Raw genomic sequence first — 25196 nt, forward strand, 5'->3', positions numbered from 1 at the left:
AAAACCACCAAAACTATTTTTATTACTAAACAGGTCCACTTCCTCCATATCCTAATAACTTTTTTCTTCCACTACCTTTGCTCTGCTGGGTAATAGACCAAAGGAGAGGTTGAACCCTTATTAAAAATACGTTACAAAAATTTATGCCTAGGGTTAGTGATACATTTCACCAATTTTCTTCATCTTCCTGAAATACACAACCACTAGTCATTCATTTTGATAGGAATTCTTAGCAAATTAGTTATTAATAAAATCTCTGAAGTGTAATTTCTTTTTAGAACACAGAAACTACAGGAAACAATGTGTTTCATTATGAAATTTGGTACATACATTCTACAGACCTGGACTCAAAAGTCTGTTGTTCCTTCAGGAAACACATTCATACCCAATTACATGCCAAGGACTTTTAGTTTGGTCTCTTAATCTTACCAAAAAGGTCTCTATCATTATGTTTCTAATTTCTTTCCCTCTTTTCCTTCCTTCCTTCCTTCCTTCCTTCCTTCCTTCCTTCCTTCCTTCCTTCCTTCTTTCCTTCCTTCCTTCCTTCCTTCCCTCCCTCCCTCCCATATTCCTTATTTTACACAGAAAAAACTGTCTCAAAAAAACAAAAAACAAAACAAAACAAAACAAAAAAACAAAAACAAAATTATAGGCTCCTTGAACTTCCTCGGCACTCAAATAATTAGACATTCTAATTGTTTCTCCAACATTTTATCCAATTTGCTATGTTTGGATTCAGTTAGTAAAGAGTTGTGAAGAAACACAAGGTAACCTGTCTCTGACTCTGAGTTAATCCCTGGCATTCCCTGTCTGGACTCACACAATAAAGACTCTTGTGTTTACATCGGTGTCAAGATTTCTGGTGGTCTCCTGGGGTTCCCGTGAACTGGGCATAACATTCATGAACTTTTGGAGAGTTATACTGACTTCTTTTTCATATTTATTGTCAAGTTTTAGATTTGCATATGTACATTGTGTTACTCTAAGAAGACGGATGTTTGGGTCCAGCCATCTCTAGACAGCTTATCCATCTTGCTCCTGGACTCAAACTAAGTTCATGTTCCCAGGCATAGGTGGCCCAGATAAGTCCAAACCACAAATGTTAATGCACTTATATAGATTGGCTCTAAGCTGGGGTGAAACCACAATGGAAATATCCTTGTACATTACCTGTCATTGACCAAGATTATACCTCATCCAACCTGTGTGGTTTTTTGCCCTTAAAAATGTTCTTGTTTCTCTGACATGGTTCAAATCCTTAGCTGGTTACCTCCCAGAACACAGAAAATAAAGCTTTCATTTTAAGCTTCTGGTCTCTGAAGCAAGGGTTCTAGACTTCTCCCTGAATCCAACAGGACTGTCAAGGCTACACAGAGAAACCCTGTCTCGAAAACCAAAAAACCAAAATGAACCAAAATTGTAAGTTTCTTGAACTTCCAGGGCACTCAAATAATTAGAAATCCTAATTCTGAGGGGGAAAGGTTTCCCCAGTGGACTGTTGGGGTTGAGGGTGGGGTAAGGAGGCTTGGTATTGGGGTAGGAGTGGTGGGCTTCCATAAAGCAAACGTTACATCTCTGAGGGGAAGGGCTTCCTGTCAGTCTGGAGGCAAGAAATACCACAAAGTCACACTGCACAACAAACCTCATATGAGAGATGTTTTTATTGGGAGGGAAAAACTCAGGAGGGTGTTCTGTTCAGGTAAGAAATAGTAGAGAACTGAATAGAAGACAGGGTTTATATAGCATTTCTTAGGGGTGAAACCTTATAGGAAGATAATTCCAGGGTAGGGATTGGTGGGTTTTCTTTCTTTCTTTTTTTTTTTTTTTTTTTTTTTTTCCGGAGCTGGGGACCGAACCCAGGGCCTTGCGCATGCTAGGCGAGCGCTCTACCGCTGAGCTAAATCCCCAACCCCGATTGGTGGGTTTTCAATCCAGAGCTTGGTGGGTCACCTGCATTTGGAGGGGCTGAGTGTGTTAGACCCAGTGTTCTGTAGGTAGAGCTGGTGGCTGGAGCCCATGTCCAGTGGATTACACACAACTTTCCTCCCCAAACACCCTCCCCGCAACTCACTGCTTTATCCCAGCCACCAACCCCAACAGGCATTCCCTGGGAACATGCTGGCCACTCCAACTAGGAAAGGAAGACATCTAATCCAGATTTTCACCTCTCTTTCTGCTCCTCCAAAACCAATATCCTAATCTTATACCCAGATATATAGCAGACCACCTAATGCAGCCTCCCTTCTTGTCTTAGTTAGGGTCTTATTGCTGTGAACAGACACCATGACCAATGTAAGTTTTATAAAGGACAACATTTAATTGGGGCTGCCTTACAGGTTTAGAGGTTCAGTCCATTATCATCAAGGTAGGCATGGTGCAGGAGGAGCTGAATTCTACATCTTCACCTGAAGGAAACCAGGGACAGAACATTTCTGGGCAGCTAGGAGGAGGGTCTTCAAGCCCACACCCACAGTGACACACTTGCTTCAACAAGGCCACACATTCTAATAGTGTCACTCCCTGGGCCAAGCATATGCAAACCATCACATTCCACACCCCGGCCTCCATAGGCTTGTTTAAGCACATCAGTCTATGGAGGCCATATCTAAACTTAGCATAATAAAAAAATACATTTAGTTCAACTTCTAAAGCCCCCATAGTCTATAGCAGTATCAATAATGTTAAAAGTCTAAAGTTCAAAGTCTCTTCTCCCTGAATTAAGACAGGCAACCTGCAGGGCAAACTCTGAATTCTGCCATCTCCATGTCTGATGTCAAAGTGGTCTTCAGCTCTTCAACTCCTTTTTCATCTTTGTTGACTACAACAAACTTCTTTTTCCTGAGCTGGTTCCACTCCCTGTTAGCAGTTTTCCTCAGCAGATAACCAGCAGCTCTGGCATCTTTAACATCTTTGGGTGTCCAAGGCAACTTCAATGTTACAGCTTGTTTCAATGTCTGGGATCCACACATGATCCTGGCTGGCTTCACTTCTCCAGCTCTGCCCTCTGTAGTAGTTTAACTTCAGGTTGATCCACACTACACCGTTGCTGTTGTTCTTGGTGACCATCCCATGGTACCGGCATCTTCAATACATTGGGGTCTTTTGTTGCATTTGGGCTTCACCATTAGCCTCTTATAGGCTCTCTTCATGGTGCCAAGCCTCAAGTCCTTTGCCTGACCCCTTCAGTCCTGGGCCATCAATTGCAACTGAGGGTGCACCTTCACCAATGGCCTTCCATGGCCACTCATGGTGCCCAGCCTCAGCTGTTCTTCATGACCCCAAACCAGTATCACCTGGGTGATTCTGACACACTACCAAGTCCAGCCACAGCACGAGGTACAACCTTGGCATCTCTGGAACACAGCTCTCAAAAAACACTTCCCAGATTTCACCTTTGTGATACTGATCTTTCTTAGCTCTAGCTAACCAGCATCAATTGTCTCCTTCACCTCTTAAATGCCAAACTTGGCTGTCCTGGATCTTACTCTGTAGATTGACCTTGAACGTAGAGATCTGTATGTCTGTCTCCTGGGATTAAAGGCTTGTACTAGGTTGCTTGGAGCCAATCACAGGTAACTTAGCTCGGATCTTGCCCCAAGGTCATTACTTCCTTAATTCAATTTAATATTTTTGAACACAGGATTCGGTTCCATTTCACTTCCAGGTGTCCCTTTAATACTCAACCATATATTTTGTATTTTTCATTTCTCAAGGTCCCTTCTTTTTATTAAAATGTTCTTCATGAGACTTAACTAGAGAACAAAATGTATGGTGGGTCTTTCTGAGACTTCCTTTGTCAACGTAATTAATCTGAGTCTTTTCACCTTAGCCTCAGGCAGACTCTTCCTCCACAAGGACAAAAAGCAGCCACATTCTTCACCAAAATACCACACAGCAGTCTTAACAGCACATATTGATTTTTTTCCTCTGAAACCTCTTGGGCCAGGCTTGCACAATTCAAATCACTCTCAGTAACAAAGACTTCCGCAGTCCTAATAAGATAGCCCATTAATCGCCATTTAAAGCATTCCACTGCTTTCCAAAGCCAAAGTCCCAAAGTCCACATTCTTCCAAACAAAAGCATGATCAGGCCTTTAACAGCAATACTGGACTCCTGGTACCAACTTCTGTCTTAGTTAAGGTCTTATTGCAGTGAAGAGACACCATGACCAATATAAGTTTTATAAAGGACAACATTTAATTGAGGCTGGCTTACAGATTCAGAGGTTCAGTCCATTATGATCAAGGTGGGAGCATGGCAGCATGGCAGCATCCAGGCAGGCATAGTGCAGGAGGGGAGTTGAGTTCTACATCTTCACTCGAAGAAAGGAAGCCAGGAACAGACTGAGCATCCTCAGGCAGCCAGGAGGAGGGCCTCCAAGCCTGCCCCCACAGTGACACACTTCCTCCAACAAGGCCACACCTTCTAATAGTGCCACTCCCTGGGTCAAGCCTATGTAAATCATCACACTTCCCTTGCAACTCCAATGCATCTTTTTCTCCAAAGTTCTTTCTTCCAACTCATTGCTCTATCCCAGCAACTAAACCCAGCAGGCTTTCCTGGAAACCCACTGGCCACTCCCGCTAGGGAAGCAGGCAGGCTAACTGCATATCTTCATTTCTGTCTTTGTTTTTCTAAATCCAATCGTCTCCCTTCTCATTCCAAGCTCTGCAGCAGACTATCCGTTGCAGCTTCCCCTTCCTCTCTGTCTCCTTCTCCAAGGGATCACACAGATCTTCCTCTCCAAAATTCCTTTACCTCACTCATTGCTTTAACCCAGCTCCCATATCCAAAAGGCATTCTCCATTAACCAGTGGGCCACTCCAGCCAGCAAAAGAGGTAGGCTAAATGTAGACCTTTACCTTTTCCTCGATTCCTCCAAGTCCAATCTCCCATTATCCCCAGCTCTGTAGCAGACCCGCTGCGGCCTCTCCTTATTCTGTGCTCCCATTCCCAGGAGACAAAGCAGATCCTAGTGGAACACCCTGCTTTCCTCCCTCCTTTGGGCCCTTTAGCCCCCTATCCTAACTTGTATCCTGTTACTACTGTCAGCTCACAATACCTAGAAACGCATTTTACCTGGAATCTCTAGTGACCATAGTATCCGGCAACACAGCCACCACATTATCCTAAGAACCAGAGATGACAACAGAAACCAAGGAACAAAACACTGACCCAACAAAGATGACCAAATATCAGCACCTAGAATTACAATCTTTCCAAACCTAGACACCTAGATGACAACATAAAACAATAATAGCCAGGCCAATGTCTGCACTAGAGCCCAGCAACCCTACCATAGAAGACCCCAAGTATTGCAACATAGTTGAAGCACAAGAAAAAGACTTAAAATACCCCTTATGAACACGATAGTTGGCCTCAAAGAGAAAAAAAAAAGAATCCCTGAAAGAAATCTAGAAAACACAGCGAAAAGAAATGAATAAAACAGTTCAAGACCTGAAAATGGAAAGAGAATCAATAAAGAAAAGGCATAATAATGATGATGATGATGGTGATACTATCTGGAAACGAAAGGTTTAGGACCTCGAATAAGAAACTCAGAGGAGGGGTTGGGGATTTAGCTCAGTGGTAGAGTGCTTGCCTAGCAAGCTCAAGGCCCTGGGTTCGGTCTTCAGCTCCGAAGGGGGGAAAAAAAAACTCAGAGGAAGACTCACCAACAGACTACAAGAGATGAAAGAAAGAATGTCAGGCATTGGACACATAATAGAAGAAATGGAGATCTCAGACAAAGAAAATGTTAAATCTAAAAAACTTCTAGATCAAACATCCAGAAACCTAACAGGAATAGAGAAAGCAGAAGAAACCATGTCAAAGGCACAGAAAGTATTTTCAACAAAACCACAGAAGAACATTTTCAGTGTAAAGAATACTCAATAGACTGGATCAGAAAAGACATTCACCTTGGGAATTTCTTAACATATAAAACAAACAACAAAGAAAGAATATTAAAAGCTTTCAGGGAAAAAGACCAAATAGAATATTAAGGCAGACCTATTAGAATAACACCTACCTTTCCACTGGAACCTCTAAAGTTAGACAGAAAGGCTGCTATATTCAGCAAAACTTTCAATCACAATAGATGGTGAAAGGAAGAGCTTGCATGATAAAACCAAATTTAAGCAATATCTATTTACAAATCCAGGTGTACAGAGACTCCAAGATCAAGAAGTTATCATATCCAAGAAAACACAGGGAATAGATCCCAGACCAGCACGCATGCACGCACGCACACAAGCGCACACACACACACACACACACACACACACACACACACACACACACACACACACACAAAATAACAGGACAACAAATACTACTATTTGGTATCTCTCAACATCAAAGTTTGTAATTCCCCAATAACAAGAGACTGGCTAACAGATTGGGTTTGAAAACAGGATCTATATTTCTGTTACATTCAGGAAACACAATTTAACATGGAGAATATACACCATTTTTGGTTAAATGGATGGACCAAGACATTCCAAGATAATGGACCGAGAACCAAGCCAGTGTAGCCATTTTAATATCTGACAAAATTAACTCCAAACCAAAACGAATTAGAAGAGATAACTAAGGACTTTACATACTAATCGAAGAGGGAAAAAAATCCACCAGAGGACATGTCAATTCTTAACATCTATGTCCCAAACACAAAGGACACAGGTTTGTGTAGGCTGATGTCAAGGTGATACATGATTGGACAGTAGAGAGTGGGGCGGGGACAAAATTTTTGTAAGGGAGGAGAGAGGAGGAAGGAAAGGGATCAAAATGGAGTCTACAGAGGAAGATGGTTCAGATTTAGGTTAGATCGATTTTATATTGTCTAGGTGGCAGTTTATATATTTATTAATTGGCAGTGAATTTATTGTGTGGATGAATTGTGGATTGAGAATTTAACATGTAAATCTAATTGCTAAATTACAAATTTCTGGAACTTTGATTTCAACGGGGCTAAAGAGGACAGTGTGTAAGAAATGTGTGAGAGGCAGTTGGAGCATACAGATCTGGTTCTGTTGCCCACAAGGAGTGAGAATGTGCAGGGCCCACAGAACCTCATGTGTGTATGTGTGTGTGTGCCAGGCATGGTAACTACCGCCTAGGGGACTAAAAGGAAAAAAGCGGGGAGAGGGCAGCTTGCAGACCTTGTGGCAGAGTTGCAGCTAGAGTGAGCAGATCCAGCTCTCAGGAACTGATAGCAAACGATCCTCATTAATTTTTACCACAACGGATTTGTAAAAGAATCACATTTACAATTTAAATCACATGGTGAACCTCACACACTGAAAGTGGGAGACTTTAATACCTCATTCTTGCCAACAGATGAGAGAGATGAAAACTAAATAGAGAAAACACGGGAGCTAAATGAAGTTTTAAGCTAAATGGACTTAACAGATAGATATGGAAAATTACACCCATACACAAGAATATACCTTCTCAGCACCTCATGTAACGGTTTCCCAAACTGACCACATACTTGACACAAAGCAAGTTTCAAAAGGTACAAGAAAACTGAAATAACTGTCTCTCCTAACTGACCACCTTGTATTAATGCTGGGTATCAACAACAGAAACAAGTGAAAGGTTATAAACTCATGGAAACTGAACAATCTCTATTGACTGAAAAAATGAATCAAAATAGAAATTAAAGACATTCTAGAATTGAATGAAATTGAATTCACAATATACCCGAACTTATGGGACATATTAGGGGTCTAAGAGGCAAGTTCATAGTACTAAGTGCCTATATTAAAAACTTGAATAGATTTCATACTAATAACTTATCAGCACACATACACACAAAAAGACAAACAAACAAACAAACAAACAAGCAAACAAAAGTACAAAGAAACAATGGAGTTGGTTCTTTGAGAAAAATCAGTAAGACTGAAAAACAACCAAATTAAATAAAAACCAGAGAGATGATCCAAATTAACAAAGTTAGATATGAAAACAAGGACATAACAGACACTGAAGAAATCCAGAAATCATAAGGACATACTAAACAAAAAACAACAACAATAACCACCCCCAGACTTTGGTGGCTTTGTAAAGAATTCTACCAGACTTTAAAAGCAGAATTAATGTCAATTATCCTCTAATTATTCCACAAAATAGAAACAGAAGGAACACTGACTAATTCTTTTTACCATGCAACAGTTACCACGATATCTAAACTTTATAAAGACCCAATAAAGAAAATTATGTATCACTTTCACTTATAAATATACATGCAAAAATTCAACAAAATAACTGCAAACTGAATTGAAGGACACATCACAAAGATCATCTACTATGATCAAGTAGACTCCATTCCAGAGATGCAGGGATGGTTCAACATACATAAAACACATGTATGCCACCATATAAAGAAACTGAAAGAAAAAACGAAACAAAACAAAAACACGATCATCTCATTAGCTGCGGAAAACGCCTTTGACAAAATCCAATGTCCCTTCATAATAAAAAGCCTGGAGAGATTAGGGATACGAGTGACATACCTCAACATAACAAAAGCAGTTTATAGCAAGCCCATAGCCAGCATCAAATTAAATGGAAAGAAACTCAAAGCAACTCCACTAAAACAGGAACAAGACAGGGTTGTGCACTCTCTTCATATCTATATATGTTTTTTTTTGGGGGGGGGGGGCATGGGACTGCAGTCTTTCTTTTATTGACGCTTACAGTTTCCTGGACTTTTGGCCCTAAATGGGAAGGAAAAAAAAAGTAAATTAGAATCAACATTAGCAGAAGGATGTGACAATGCCCCTGGGGAGAGAAGCTGAGTGGAACGTGGTAGGCCAGTAAGGGGTCAGAGTTTTGGAGGTCATGAGCCTCATCAGATATGGCCGAGATGGCAGAATGCCCAAGCTTCTTGCGCAGGCAAAGCCTCAGGAAAATTAATGTTAATATACAAGGATTGAGGGAGCCGGGGAATCCCACGCTCTGGTCCCAGCAAATCTCCCTCCCGCTCAGTCTGACTCCACTGTGCAGAAACTGGGCTCTTCTGACCTGGTGGTCTCGGTGAGAGATGACAGGTAGGCCAGCCAAGGGGCACTTAGCACTGGCATCAGGGAGAAGAGGGGAAAAGCCAGAGGCCAGGACGGCTAACCAGACGCTAACTCCATTGCTACTCTAGGGCCCCTACTCCAAGGCCATGCCACTCCACAGCCCAGGATAGCCAACCTCTGTCCTTTCTAGCTCAGGCTAGGAAACACTTTTTGCTAGGAGAGGAGGAAAGGAGAGGCCCACATCCCCTGGTGTGCTCCACACCCTTTAGGCAGGCTGGGTCATAGCATCCTTGAAGCCGTCATGGTGACAAAGTCCTCAAAGCTGAGCCGGATGTTGCCCTGTACTGCGATATCCTTCTCCCGGAAGGCCTCAGTCAACACCTGCAGCTGGGTACACACCTTGATGAAGCAGTCCCGCTGCATGGCGGGAATGGCAGAACGCGTGCAGTATCGGGAAACCAGGAGCTTCGTGAACTGAGGGCTCAGGTTGTAGCCCATCTGGGACAGCGCTTGCTGCAGCTCTGTGGAGCTGAGGGATCCCGAGTGGTCTGGGTCACACTGCTGAAAGAGGTTCCTCCACAGCTGGAGGGATTTCCATTAGGCTGAGAAGATGTCGGCATCAATGCGGCCAGCCTTGGTCTTGTCAAACACGTTAATCTTCATGAGCCACATCTCGTCATTGAATGAGGACCAGTTGGAGTTGACCAGGGCCTGCTTCAACTCCTTGAGTGAGATATAGCCATGGTGGTCAGCATCCACTGACTGGAACCAGGAGTAGGCCTCAGGATCGACATTGGGGGGGACAGCACTTTGTCCATAAGGTCCAGGCGGCTGGGTACCATAGGGACTTGGAGGTAGCTGAACATAGGGGCCTCCTGGAGGTACACGGCCATATGGTCTGCCTGGAGTTCCAGAAGGGGTTCCTTCAGCACTGGGGTACCCATGGGGTCCTCCAGAGGCAGGAGCTCCGTAACCACCACCAGGGGGGAAATCCACTGCCATACTGGCCCCCACAATGAGGAGGTCCAGGATAGTAGCCACCTGGGGGTGGTCCAGGTACCTGTCCTGCAGCTCCTGGGTAACTCTGCCCGTCTGGTAGCTGGCCATGGCAGTTATGACGTCATACAATTGTACATATGTATTTTTAAGTTTTAGCTAGAGTAACAAGAAAACTTAAGGCGATCAAGGGGGATACAAACTGGAAAGAAAGATGTCAAAGTCTCATTAATTTGCAGGCAATATAGCAGTATACAAAATAATCCTAAAATTTCCACCAGGGAACTCCTACAGTTGATAAGCACCTTTAGCAAAATAGCTGGATACAAAATCCAGTCACAAAAATCAGTAGCTCTCGTGTGTGTGTGTGTGTGTGTGTGTGTGTGTGTGTGTGTGTGTATAATCTATACTATAGATTTACAGATATATGTTACATAGGTTAATATAGTAAAAACGATCATCTTATCAAAATTAATTTAAAGATTCAATGCAATCCCCATCAAAATTTCACACAATGATTTACAGATCTTCAAAGAACAATTTTCAGCTTCATTTAGAAACATAAAAAAACCCAGGATAGTTAAAACAATCCTGACGAATAAAGAAGCTGCAAGGAGCTATCACCTTCCCCAATTTCAAGTTGTACTATAGAGTTCTAGTAACAAAAACAGCCTGGTGTTGTACAAAACACAAAGATCAATGAAATCGCACTGAAGACCCAGACATTAACACACGCGCCTATTATCTTAGTTTGGGTTTCACTGCTGTGAAGTGACAGCATGACCACAGCAATTCTTATGAAGGAAAACTTTTAATTGGGGCTGGCTTCAGAGGTTTAGTCTATTATCATCATAACAAGAAAGAAGCATGTCACCATGCAGGCAGACACGGTCCTATAGGAGCTGAGAGTTCTACATCTTGATCCTCAGGCAGCAGGAGACTGTGTGCCACACTGAGTATAGCTTGAGCACAGACTTCACAGCCTGTCCCCCCAGCCCCCAAGTGACACATTTCCTCCAACAAGGCCACACCTACTCCAACAAGGCTGTGAGTCTATGGGGCTGTACCTATTCAACCCACCACACCTACGGACTTTTTTTTTTCTTATGTAGAAGCCAGAAATACAGAATAGGAAAAAAAAGCACCTTCAGCAAATCGTGCTGGTCAAGAAAGATAGCTGCATATAAAAGAATTCCAGCACACTCGTACTCATCACCCTGCACAAAACTCAACTCTAAATGGATCAAAGTCATCAACATAAAGCCAGATACATTGAACCTGACAGAAGAAAATGGGGGAAATAGCCTTGAAGGCATTAGCATAAGAAAAAGTTTCTGAACAGAACACCATCAACACAGGCACTAAGAGCAACAATTGATAAATGGAACCTTATGATACTGAGAAGCTTCTGTACAGCACAGGACACCATCGTTTAGTAAACTAGTATTCTATCATACGGTATGTGAAAAATTCTTACTGACTCTACATCCAATAGAGAACGAATAACCACAATATATAAAAGAACTAAAACCAAAACAAGAAAACTAAAACCAACAAACCAACCAAAGAAAAGACCCACTAGATATCAAGAAAATAAATAACCCAAGTGAAAAATGGAGTACACATCTAGAGAATACTCAAAAGAGGAAACTTGAATGGCTAAAACACAATGAAATATTCAACATTCTTAGCCACCATGGAAATGTAAATCAAACTACTTTGGATATTCCAACTTTTACCTCTCAGAATGGCTAAGATAATAAAACAAGTGACAGGTCATGCTAGTGAAATGTGGAGTAAAAGGAACACTCAACCATCCTTCGCTGGTGGGAGTGCAACCATGCACATGGGTGCTTCTTCCCTTGGCATATACCCAAAGGACCCTCCACTTATATAAGGACACTTGCTAAACTGTTTTCTTTCTTTTTTTTTTTTTTTAAAGACATTCCTGATTCTCCTCCTCCTCTTCCTCCTCCTCCTCCTCCTCCTCCTCTTCCTCCTCCTCTTCTTCTTCTTCTTCTTCTTCTTCTTCTTCTTCTTCTTCTTCTTCTTCTTCTTCTTCTTCTTCTTCTTCTTCTTCTTCTTCTTCTTTTTAACTTGAGTATTTCTTATTTACATTTTGAATGTTACTCCCTTTCCCAGTTTCCGGGCAAACATCCCCCCTAACCCCTCCCCCTCTATATGGGTGTTCCCCTCCCCATCCCCCCCCCCCCCAAACTGTTTTCATTACTGCTCTTTTGATACCCAGAAACTGGGAACAATCTAGATGTACCTCAAGAGAAGAATGAATAAAAACAAACAAAATAACGTACATCGACACAGTGGAGTATTACTCAACCATTAAGTAAAAAGGAAAGTCAGAGGTAAATGGATGGAACTTAAAAAAAAAAAAATCATCCTTGGTGAGGAGGTATCACAGACCTAGAAAGGAAAACATGATCACTGCCTTGCTTAGCCATCATCAGAGTAGCTTCGTTCTGGAGCCTATGGGAACAGATACAGAGAATGAAAGGCCTTGGAGCGCCCACCCCTAAATGAGATGTCTCTATTAAATCCTTCCCTCAGAGCTCAGGGAAGCCTTTGGAAGAGGAAGCAGAAAGAGCATAAGAGCCAGAGGGGTTGGAGAACATCAAGAAAACAAGGCCATCTAAAATCAACCTGAGTATGAACTTACAGAGACTGAGGCAGCATGCCCAGGGCCTGCACAGGTTTGCACATATTATGGTTTCCACTTTTTAATTGGGATCCCTGAGTGGGTCCCTGATTCTTGTGCCTTCTCTTGGGCTCTTTTCCTTCTGTTTGTTTTGTCCAAATAAGGTGTGTCAATTTTTGTTTTATCTTATATTTTATCATTATCCTCTTGAGACCTGTTTGTTTTCTAATGAGATTCAGAAAGGCAGTGGATCCAGTTAGGAGGGGAGATGGGGAGGAACTGTGAGGGGTAAAGGGTGAAGAAACCACACTCAGAATATATAGTGAGGAGGGAAAAATCTATTTTCAATAAAAGTGGTAAAACAAGACAGTAGCAAGAGGTAAGCTCATAGCTACAAATGTTTACATACAAATGCAACATAGGAGTAAAAAAAAGCTATCTGAAGATTTAACATCAGAAAGAAGCCAGTCAGCAAAGGAAGATCTTAAACCCTTTCTTTTACTAAGGAAAAGAACAGCTCAAGAAAAGCTCCCGGTATACAAACTAGGGAGAGGCAGATGTTTTGCAAATGTCTCACATGTCCTGGACCACATTTTCTCGGACTTTGGGGGCTCCTTCCTCAGTTCACCAGTCAACTGTTATTCTTAGGAGTGCCTTTCCTTTCTCAGTAAGCTGTGTCCATTTTATTTCTAACCTGGTATCTCTGGAGTAATCCCTCAGTGCTATGAAACAAGACCCTGTAAATCAGGTTCCCTCTGAACTCAGATCCAAGTTCAACACTTACAAAGTATGCTTTCCTTAACTTACCTGGGCTTCCTCACTGTTTCTCTGATCCATGTTGAACTTAAAAGGCATCTTTCTGTTTTGTTTTCTCTCCTATCTGATGAAAAATGGCAGCATTTAAAGCTTGCCTGCACTGTTTTCTGCCTTTCCCCTCTCAACCTCAAACTCCATTAAATTTTCCTCTGGTTTCCTTCTAAGTTCATCTTTAATTTAGAAGAAACAAAAAAGTTACTCCAGCTTCCTCTAGACACACTGAGAACTCAGAGACACAACAAATAAACAACTTAATGACTCAAACACAGGTCTTAGGAAAACAAGAACAAGCCACATAGAGAAGCAAAGACAGCAAGAGTCCAAAAGAATAAGGCGAGAAATTAATGAAATTGATCCAAAGAATACACACCGTCAATGTCAATCTCAGGAATGGTTCTTTTAAAAAACAGTAATACAGGAAAAACTCGGGTAGCAGTAGGGAAAAAAATAGGCAAAACTCTAGCTAAAATAACAAAAAACGAGGGAAGAGACAAGTGAATAAAGTCATAAATTAGAGGAGGTTACAAGAACAGGGGGGAAAAAAGCAGATTATTTGATAATGTTTTGAAAAAAATATCCCCAAAAAGAAAACGCAGAATATAAAAGAAATGGTTAAATTCTAAGCCACATACAACAAGCTAAAATTAAATCTAGAGGATACACAACTTACGAATATCTGTAGCAATGAGACGGAAACAGATATAACCCTCCATCCTTTCTGTTCAAGTCCACAGCTAAAGAAACCACCACGTTCTTGTTTGTTTTTAAAATTAAATTATTCACCTCATCTCATGCTTTTTGCAGAGCTAGCAATGCAAGAAAAGAAACATTTTCCGCAAAATCCACCTTGGCCTAGACAATTGCCAAATTGGTTGGTGAATCCAAACAATTTTGAAGCAAATTGAAAATCCTCTCTTCCTTGCAAGCCTGGGTATTTTCTCCCACTCTTGGACCAGAGGGAGCAAACAAATCCTCCCACATTAACACTAACAGCAAAAAACCAGAATGCGGGATAGGTTTACAGTTCATTGGTGAAAGGTTTGAACAAAGACTGAGGTTCGATGCCCACTACTTAAAAAAAGAAAGAAAGAATGAGAGTGACGGAGGGCGAGAGGGAGAGGGAGGGCGAGAGGGAGAGGGAGAGGGAGAGGGAGAGGGAGAGGGGGAGGGAGAGGGAGAGGGAGAGGGAGAGGGAGAGGGAGAGAGAGATAACAGCGCTTATCAAAGTCTCCCTACAACAGTCTGAACGCTACAGAGCATCACACCCACACCAACTCGCCAGAGATGCTATGTCTGGAGAGGCGCAGTCTCGCTCGGGAGCACAGGGGGCTGGATGACACTACCTCAGAAGCGGGGCAGGGGGAGGGTCGGACCGAGGGGACAAGACCCCAGGCTCTCCGCAACCTGCTCTGCAAGCAATTAAAACGCACGTGGGTGAGAGGGCGCTGGTGACAAGACTCCACCTCGGACTGCAGAACAGGATCAGGCGAACATCAGGGCGGCGGCACCACACTGGGACAAAGCCTCCGTAGCGTCACCAACATGTCACGCACGACTCCAGGAACCCAGGGCACACTCACCATTTCCTGATTCAAACGTGAGCAGTGTTCTTCCTAAAGAGCCTTCAGTAAGCAGAAGGCTCAGAGAGCCAGGCCAAGCCACCACCAGGCTCCCTGCAAGTACACAGGACTCAAACAGGGCGGCAATGGCGGCACCCTCTGACTATCCATGTCCCTCATTGGACAGTTCATGCAGGAAAGTAACAGCGTCCCTGATTGGTGAACGATACCGACCCGCCTCCTCAACTCTTATCAGCGCATCATTCACGTTCAAATGTAGCTCACCTGGCAAATTAATAGAACCTCCTTAACTCTGGCTTCCCCACTGGAATAAATCAGGAATATATTGGGCTCTATCATTCTATTTAAAGAGAATTATACTTCGGGATTTTTAGAGCACGCATTTAGTTCCTTGTGTAGTCAGTGAGTTCCTCGTACCTTTTCCACATATCCACACTACTTATTTTTTGAACATTCCAGATCCAGTGACATTAGGACAAAGCCGATGACATCCCTATCTCCAGCTTTAGAGATAGAGGCTTGACCGGCTTTTTATGTGGGTTCTGGAGATCCAAACACAGGTCCTCATGAAGGATAATCAGGCATTTTTCCAACCAACTCATCTCACCAGCGCTTCTTTGGGCTTGTAACACAGGTTGTCATTGCCCTGCTTGTCTGCAGCGTTTGGGTTTTATAACATGCAGAGAATGCTGAGCTCAGAACTTATCTTCAACATGAAGAACTTCTGTGGTGGTCAAGATTAGAGATGCATTTACCAAAACCCTGGAAATAGTGTTTGTGAACTGGAAGATTTATTTTGGTTAGGAGTGGTAGAGCTGGGTGGGCCTCGAGATACAACTATTCCAGTTTTCTGATAGACTGCCAACTTGATTTCCACGGCGGTAGTACAAGTTTGCACTCTGACCAGCAGTGAAGTAGTGTTCCCTTGCTCCACATCCTTGCCAGCATATTCACTCTCTTGAGTTTTTGATTTTACCCGTTCTGATGGGTGTAAAATGGAACCGCAGAGTTGTTTTGACTTACGTTTCCCTGGTGACTAAGGACTTTGAACATTTCTTTAAGCGTTTCTCGACCATTAGCGCTTCCTCCGTTGAGAATTCTTTTTAGCTTTGTACCCCAATTTTTAAACTGGGTTATTAGCTTTCTTGGGGTCTAACTTCTTGAGTTCTTTATATATTTTGGATATTAGCCCTCTATCAGACGTAGGGTTAGTGGAGATCTTTTCCCCGTCTGTAGGCTGCTGTTTTGCCCTGTTGACAGTGCCCTTTGCCTTACAGACACTTTGAAGTTTCAAGAGGTCTTATTTATTAATGGTTGATCTTGCAGGCTGAGCCATTGGTGTTCTGTTCAGTGAATTTTCTCCTGTAACAATGCATTCCAGGTTATTTCCCACTTTCTCTTCTATTAGATTCCGTGGATCTAGTTTTATGTTGAGGTTCTTCATCCACTTGGACTTGAGGTTTGTATAGGGTGATAAATATGGATCATTTTGTATTCTACCTGCAGACCACCACTTAAACCAGCACCATGTGTTGAAGACACTTTCTTTTTTTCACTGTATGGGTTTGGCTCTTTTTGTCAAAAATCAAGAGTCCATAGATGCGGGTTTATTGTCTTTGATTCTATTCTATTAATCAACCTGCCTGTCTTTGTACCCATACCATGCATTTTAATCACCACTGATCTGAAGTACAGCTGGGCTGGAAAGATGGCTCAGCCATTAAAGGCTCACAACCAAAAATTTCTCAGCTTTTTTCAAGTCCTCTGAGAGACGCCCCTGTCCTTTATTATTATTAAAATCCTTAAAATTATTTCTAGTCTCGCTTAAATTCCCACATCTTTACCTCAGCCTGCTTTCTTTACTCTTTCAATTCCTACTTCTATGTATGTTCCTCTCCTTTACTTTGTATATACCAACTAATCTGATCAATATCCACACTAATTTCATTATTCTTTTCATTTTCTCATTCACTAAACCGTTAACACACACAGTACTTTTGGGTGGCTCTTTACTCACCTCAAAAATTTATACTTAAGTAATGGTTGTTTTGTGGCTGTCTCGCACTTAATTTTCACAGTGGATCCTGTGAAAATTTGATCCTGACTGTAGTTGCAGCCAGTGTTTAACTTTCAATAAAAATCTGGAAAATCAGCCTGCTACCCTGGAGAATAGTCTAAGAGTAACTAACACTTCAATCCTATTACAGCAAAGTCTTTGCTGAACTCTTTTATGTACTCTCACCAAATGTAGATGTAACTGAATTAAAAAGACAACAATAAATATAGGAGTCAACAATATAACCCAGGATGGGCAGATCTCAATCCCACAATACCAGAAACATAAATAAGAAATAAAACTTGTCTTATCCCAAAATTATTCATCCTACAGAAATTGTCTTCAACAAAATGACGTAGATGAAAGTTCAGACACACAAATAAAAAGAATGATTACAGATCATTCAGACAAGTTAGAGAGTTCAGACAAGTTAGAGAGTTTTCTAAGGGAACACAGCCACTGGATGAAAAAAAGGATTCAAGTAAGATATGAAAATAGAGATCAATAAAGAGACAGCATAATGAAGGAAAACCAAAATCAAAAGATGATGGGAAAAAGAAGTTCACTGGACTCAAACTGTATAGTTCTTCCCTTCACGGAGGGAAGAATTTTGGGGTTTGAATACAAGGTAGAGGAATTGAGTCATTCAGTTGAGGTAAGTGAGGAATTAAAAGGTGAATGTGAAAAGAACATGTAACATCTTCTTTGGCATTCCACAAAAAAAAGCAAATTGTATATTATATACATAAGATGAGAAGAACTTTACTGCAAAGAAATAGGAATTAATTTGAATAACGTTAGAAAAGACAGTTTCAAAATCTAGGAAGAGTCCCCTCAAGATACAAGAAACTCACAGAACACTGAGGAGCAGGCCAGAAAACAAAAACAAAAACAAAGCAACACCCTACAACATACATAGCACAGTTAAAACACTAAGGAAAGAAGGAAGGGTATGGAAAACACCATGAATGAAGTTCAGTCTTATTAGTTGCTGATTTCTCAAGGGACCTTAAAAGCTTGATGGAATTGGGAAGAAGTATTTTAAATTATTAAGGAAATAACTGACAATCCACCCTAATGTAACTGGAAACACTGTCCTCATTCTCAGAGGGAAAAGGGAAGCTGTTCTTTGGAAAACAACCCCAAAAGAATTGATGACCAAGAAGTAAGCCTGACCGAACCTACTACAAGAAAAAATTCACACTGAAGAAAAAGTTAAGTATACCCAACAGGCTCCAGGGGGGAAATATACAAGGATAAGACTATTGCAAAGCAAAGAGGACAAAACTAATAACAGAATGCCCCAAATCAGCCCCCACACACTCTGAATAATAAATCTAATAATTTGATTATTACTTAAGAAAACAAACAGACTAGCAGACTGGATTAGAAAAGAAGATCCCCCCTTTACTACCTCCTAAAAGTACACTGGGTCATGGAGGATACAGGTTATCTTAGGGTGGGAAAAAAATGGAAAAAGATCTTCAATGAAAATCAAAGTACAAAGCAAGTAAAGTTCACTATTTCAACATCTGACAAAACAGGAAACAAAATATTACCAAAGGAGATAAAGAAACTCACTTCATTCTGTCCAAAGAACAATTCATCAAAAAGTAATTATAATTATATGTAGTATGTCAGAACTGGAATCAGGAAAAGGGGAAACAGAGATGAGTTCACAAAGATGCCAAGATTTCAGACTCTGGAAGCCAGCATCAGGATGCAAATTTAACTTTGATTATCTAGTACAATAACTTAGTCACAACTTTTCTGCTAATAAGGGTGTGGTTATGTAAAAAAGGCCAAAGTGGGCATTACACACTCTGTACCGCTCAATTCACTTGACTGTGACTTTGTAGGAGAGGGTCCTTTGTTCTGTCTTACTGGTTTATCTGAGATCACTTGCAGTGCACAGTTGGATCAAAATTTCTTGAGCAGTCACAGGAGTCCATGGCACTTTGTTCTCCATCCCACTTCTTCTTCCCCTAGATTCACTCTACATCCCCCTCATACATATGGAAGCAAAAGCTCACTCAAATTCATAAAACAAATACTACTAGATATATTCGTTTATTAACTAATGCAACAATAATGAATTTAAAATCACAGTGTCATCATTAGAACTACACACACACACACACACACACACACACACACACACACACACACACCAGAACAACTATAATTAAATAGCACCATAGACCAAATGGATCTAATAGTCAAATACAAAACAACAAACAAACACAACAAAATAATACTTTACTCAATAGCTCATGGAAAATACTATAAAAGTTCATTTATGAGGACACAAGCAAATATCAACACACACAGAAAAACTGAAACAATTCCTTGTATTCTATCTGATCACCATAAAAAAGAGTGCGATAGATAGCAATAGATATTATAGGAAACATAAAAAAAAACCTATGGAGATGAAATAAACTATTATTTGATGAATGGATCATTGAAGAAATCTATGAGTTATTTGGCTGAAAGAAAATTAGCATATAACATGGAAATCTATGTATTACAATGAAGGCAGAAGGGGCTGGAGAGGTGGCTCAGCGGTTAAGAGCACCCGACTACTCTTCCAGAGGACCTGAGTTCAATTCCCAGCAACCACATGGTAGCTCACAACCATCTGTAATGAGATCTGGTGTCCTCATTATAATAAATACAATGAAGGCAGAATTAACAGGGGAATTTATAGCTCTAAGTGACAACATTTAAAATCCAAAAAGTCCTTAGTCATCAAGGAAATGCAAACCAAAACGACTCTGAGGTTCTATCTTACACCTATCAGAATGGCAAAGATCAAAACCTCAAGAGCTCATACGTGGTGGTGAGGATGTAGAGCAAGGGGAACACTCATCCATTGCTGGTTGGGGTGCAAACTTTTACAACCACTTTGGAAATCAATTTTGGGGTTTCTCAGAAAACTAGGAATAGTTCGACCTCAAGACTCAGCTATACCACTCTTAGGCATAGCTCCAAAAGATGCTCCAACATCCCACAAGGACACTTGCTCAACTATGTGCACAGCTTTACTCATAATAGATAGAAACAGGAAACAATCCAGATGTTCCTCGGCTGAAGAATGGATAAAGAAAATGTGGTACATCTACAGAAGGAATGTTATTCAGCAGTTAAAAACTTAAACATCATGAATTTTGCAGGCAAAAAGGATGGAACTATACAGGAAGACCAAGAGAGTCAACTAACCTGGACCCTTGGGGCTCTCTGAATCACCAACCAAAGAACATGCATGGGCTGGACCTAGGCCTCCCTGCACATATGTAGCTGATTGCAGCTTGGTCTTCATGTAGGTCCTGAACCACTTGAACAGGGGCTATGCCAAAAGCTGTTAGGCAACAGTGTGGGATATGTTCTTCGAGCTGGGCTGCCTTGTCTGGCCTCAGTGGAAGAGAAAGTGCCCAGCCTCACAGATACTTGATATGTCAGGGTGAGGTGATACCCAGGGAGCCCCCCACCTGTTCAAATGAATAGGGGAGGGAGGCTGAGGGAAAAGATTCTGAGAGAGGGGGACCAGGAGAGGGGCCTTGAGTTGGATGTAAAGTGATTAAGTTAAAAAAACTAAAAGAAACAAAAATCAAAGAGAAGGAAAAAATTCAAATAGTAGCAGGAGAGGGCTCAGGGGTAAATGACTTGGTGCTCTTCTATGCTACCTGGCATCCATGTGGAGTAGCTCACAACTGCACATAATTCCGGCTCAAAGGGCTTATGTCCTCTTCTGACCTTCTTAGCTACTGTCTCTCTCTCTCTCTCTCTCTCTCTCTCTCTCTCTCTCTCTCTCTCTCTCACACACACACACACACACACACACACAGGTACTTACATTCAAAATACATAAATGGACATAAGCAAATAAGTTTTTCAAAAGAATCAGACATTAAATAAACAGCCTAATGGTATACTTTATGGCATAAAAAACCAAGAACTCAAACTGACTATCACTGAATGGGAAAAATAATGAATAACAGGCAGGAAAAAAAAGACAATAAAAGAATGAATCAGGGAAATAGAGTTGGTTCTTTGAAAGATAAACAAGATGGGCGAACCCTTTTAAATTAATGAAGAAAACAGACATGAAGTAATAAAATTAGAGAAAATAAAGACATTGCAATAGTCAAAAGTAACTTCAGGCTTGTGACAACAGACTTTAAAAGATTTTATTCTACTAAACAGGAAAAATGATATGAAATGGACAAATTCATTGGCTGTGGTGGTTTGGATATGCTTGACCCAGTGAGTAAAACTATTAGAAGGTATAACCTTGTTGTAGTAGGTGTGGCCTTGTTGGAGGAAGTGTTTCACTGAGGGGGGTGGGTTTTGAGACTCTCCTCCTAGCTGCCTGGAAGCCAGTCTTCTCCTAGTGGCCTTCAGATGAAGGTGTAGAACTCTCTTCTCCTCCTGCACCATGCCTACCTGGACACTGCCATGCTCCTACCTGGATGATAATGGACTGAATCTCTGAACCTGTAAGCCAGCCCCAGTTAAATGTTGTCCTTATACGAGTTACCTTGGTCATGGTGTCTGTTCAGAGCAGTAAAACCTGAAGACAAAGGTATAAAAAACCTAAGACATATAGGACTTATTAGAGCTAAATCAATGTAAAGTACAATAATTTCAAAATTCTAGTAGACATAAAATACCAAAACTGCTTAAGTTATTCTGTAATACAAAAATGAAAGGATTCCAAATACCCCTTTTCCATGAAGCTAGTTATTATCTTGATTCCAAATCCTAACAAAGACACAGTAGAAAAGAGAGTTAAAGTCCAATTTCTTTGATTAACATACATGCCAAAGTTCTTAAAAACAAAACAAAAATTCAAGAACCATAACCATTCTAGGCATGGAGAGATGGTTGTAAGTACATTAAAGAATAAAGACATAAATTAAATGTTGTCAGGAACAGAGACTACACAATCATGGTAATAACTGCACACACATACACAAAAGGGTTTAAGAAAATTCAATTTCAATGCATGACAAAAACCTTGGAAAGTGAAGGGATAGAAACAATTGGATAAAGTCTATATGACTAAATTATCGCCAATTTTGTGCTAGGTGAAAAAAACTGAAGGCATTCACATTACGATCAGGAACAATAATAATGCATCTCCTCTGAACAGTCCAAACTAGTGCATGATATCTTAGCTTGATCAGTAAGGAACATAAAAACAGAACAATGTTCAGAGGGTCTGCAAAGGTCTAAATTCATGCTGACCAAAATTGAAGTGGACATTGGAAAATAACAAAAAGAGTAACGATTCTGCAGTCTCAGTGATGTGGAAGACTAATACCATTAAAAAACTTTCAGAGAAGAAGAAAGAGGAGGAGGAGGAGGAGGAGGAGGAGAAGGAGGAGGAGGAGGAGGAAGAGAAGGAGGAGGGAGATCTCGAGATCAAAGTCTGCACAAGTACACTAACTCAATTTTTTTTACAAAAAGCCAAACACATACATCTGAGAAAAGATTTTCTCTTTAATATACTATTTATTATAGGAACATTGGTTATCTTCTGGTAGAAGGAAACAAGACCTTTGTCTCCTACTTTGGGAGAAAAAATAAATTCCAACTGTATCAACTCTCCATGTTATACTCAAAATTCTGCAACTATTAGATGAGATCAGGGAATGTGTTTAACGATATATATGTATATATGTATATATACATATATATCTATATACACATTTTTACATACATACATACATACATACACACACACAGACACAGACACACAGACACACACACAGACACAGACACACAGACACACACACACACAGACACACAGACACACACACACACACACACACACACACACACACACACACACACACACACACACATCGTTCCCTATAGGGAGCTTTTCTGAAGGGGATTCCAATCTTACAGGATATGTTATCACCTCTCTAGTGTCCCTTCTAAAAAGAAATGGTTTCCATATTCCCAAATCAACAAAACAGAAAAGCTCATTAAATGAAAAGGCAACCTACAAAATGCCAGTAAACTTTCCCAGCAAAGTAGGCTGGATTAGTGTTTGCAATATACATGTTTATGAACATCTAGGAATAAAGCAAGTGATTTACATATTCTATGGAACTGAACAGAGTACTGACACATACAGAGTTAAATGGCTAATACATACTCAGAAATTTTTCAAAATTTTTAGCCAACAAGGAAATGCAAATTAAACATTGTGTGATTTCATCTTCCTAGTCACATGGCTATTTAGACAAAAATGTTAACAATGACATGGGAAAACAGGAACTCTTACAGTTTACACTTGTGTTGGTGGTAAAGTAGGTTGGTATATGTGGTGGTAAGCTGGCACATGCCAGGAAATATGTGAGGAAGTTCATCAAAATATTAAAAATTGAAGTGTTATTCTTTTTATGCAGCTCTTAGCAGGGCACTCCAGGTATGAAGCAGACATACGTAAATATGTTATGGGAACTGTCAATCAAGTGTTGTCCTTGCTATGACACCTCAAACATGGATAAGTGAATAATGAAAGTTTTATAACTGAAGACAGTATCCATTTTGGTCACAGGACATTGCGAAGTCAAGCTAGAGATGAGCTAAAAGCTTTTTCCCTTTAGATGGCCTTCAAGCTACAAGAGCTTGCTATGCAACTTGCTGGGAAGAGATTAGCTGTGTATTCGGTGAGATAAAGCCAGGTAATGCACATATTGTAAAATACTGAAATGAAAGTTATGAGCCTGCCTGGGGCTGATCTAGGCCCTCTGCACATAGGTAACAGGTGTGCAGCTTGGTCTTCATGTGGCACTTCTAACATGGGAAGCAGGGACTGTCTCTCAGTGTTGCCTGTCTTTGGGACCCTTTCCCCCTATTGGGTACCTTGTCTAGCCTCATTAGAAAATGTACGTGGTTTTGCTGCAACTTGATATGCCAAGGCTGATGGATACGCATGGGAGTCCTCATCTTTAAGAGAAAGGGAGGTGTTGATGGAGGGGGAAAGGGGGGGTGGAAGGGCTGGGAGGAGGGAGGGGAAACTGCAGTCAGGATGCAAAGTAACTTAATTAATTAAAAACCATTATGACAGCTGCCCTTAGGTTCTTGGACTTTTCACTAGCTACACAAACAGGAACTCAATCTTATTTCATGTGTCTTTGGATGTGTTATATATTTGTAGTTGAAGAGTCCTTGATTCTTGGAAGTTATGGGTCACTGTAAAACACTAAGTGTTAATACTGGAAAGTGAACTAGGAGCCTTTGGAAGATTAGTAAGTACTCTTAGATGCATAGTCATCTCTTTAGCCTTGATTCTTGAAATCTCGTCAAGAACCTGTGGTTGGGGAGGCCACCCACATATAAGCAGGTCCATATTACTTTCTTGATATATGGTAATGTTAAAATGCCCTGCCAATTCCCATGTAGATACTCATACTCATACATTAAAGAATGGGTCTATTGAGAAGGGTTGAAAGGACAGAGAGATGAAAGGAACTGGGGATATAAAGTCCTAAAGTTTATTATAGAAACACAGGAAACTCCAAAAAAAAAAAATCAGTTGGAACTGTGTTTAAAAATATAATCATTGAATTTAATGGAACATTTTAAAAAGAGGGCCACAGAACTTATTTAAATACAGGGGCTGGACTTTGGTTCCTAGCATTCACCTTAGGGCACCAAAACTGAGTCTACACCCTCCTCAGATCCCAGACACTTGAATTTATGTGCATATACACACACTGAACACACACAAATAAGATATCGAATTAGAAAAAACTATATCACACAGGAAAAACATTTTTACATATAAAGCTAATTACCAATGAAATAATAGGTCTTTTGAAAACAGAATCTGCTATGTAAGGGAACACTGAATCACCAATTTCTTTTATTTTTCTTTTCAGATTATTTGTGTATGCACAGACCAGACATGTGTTCAGGCCCCTTGGAATTGAAGCTATAGGTAGTTGAAAGTCACTTAACACATATGTTGGTTATTAAAGTACAGCCTCCGAGAAGAGTAGCAAACACAGTTAGTCACTTCTATAAACCATTTCTCCAGGCTGCA

The 25196-nt window shown here is 40.8% G+C and overlaps 1 protein-coding gene and 1 pseudogene across 2 annotated transcripts in view; both read right to left on the bottom strand.

The window, feature by feature from the left end:
• Nucleotides 1–24154, bottom strand: part of Zfp81 (zinc finger protein 81) — a 32670-nt gene extending 8516 nt beyond the window's left edge. The window contains exon 1 of one of the 2 annotated variants that reach the window (XM_039080057.2): nt 15076–24154. In XM_039080057.2, the coding sequence (XP_038935985.1) occupies nt 15076–15078 (3 nt within the window). In that variant the 5' untranslated portion in view covers nt 15079–24154. Of the gene's footprint in view, nt 1–14838 lie in introns of both variants that reach the window. The other variant, XM_063264495.1, reaches the window with a different exon arrangement.
• Nucleotides 1931–14832, bottom strand: Pef1-ps1 (penta-EF hand domain containing 1, pseudogene 1; annotated as a pseudogene).
• Nucleotides 24155–25196: the final 1042 nt, after the last annotated feature.

This window comes from Rattus norvegicus, chromosome 7 (assembly GCF_036323735.1).
Source record: "Rattus norvegicus strain BN/NHsdMcwi chromosome 7, GRCr8, whole genome shotgun sequence".
Lineage (NCBI taxonomy): Eukaryota > Metazoa > Chordata > Mammalia > Rodentia > Muridae > Rattus > Rattus norvegicus.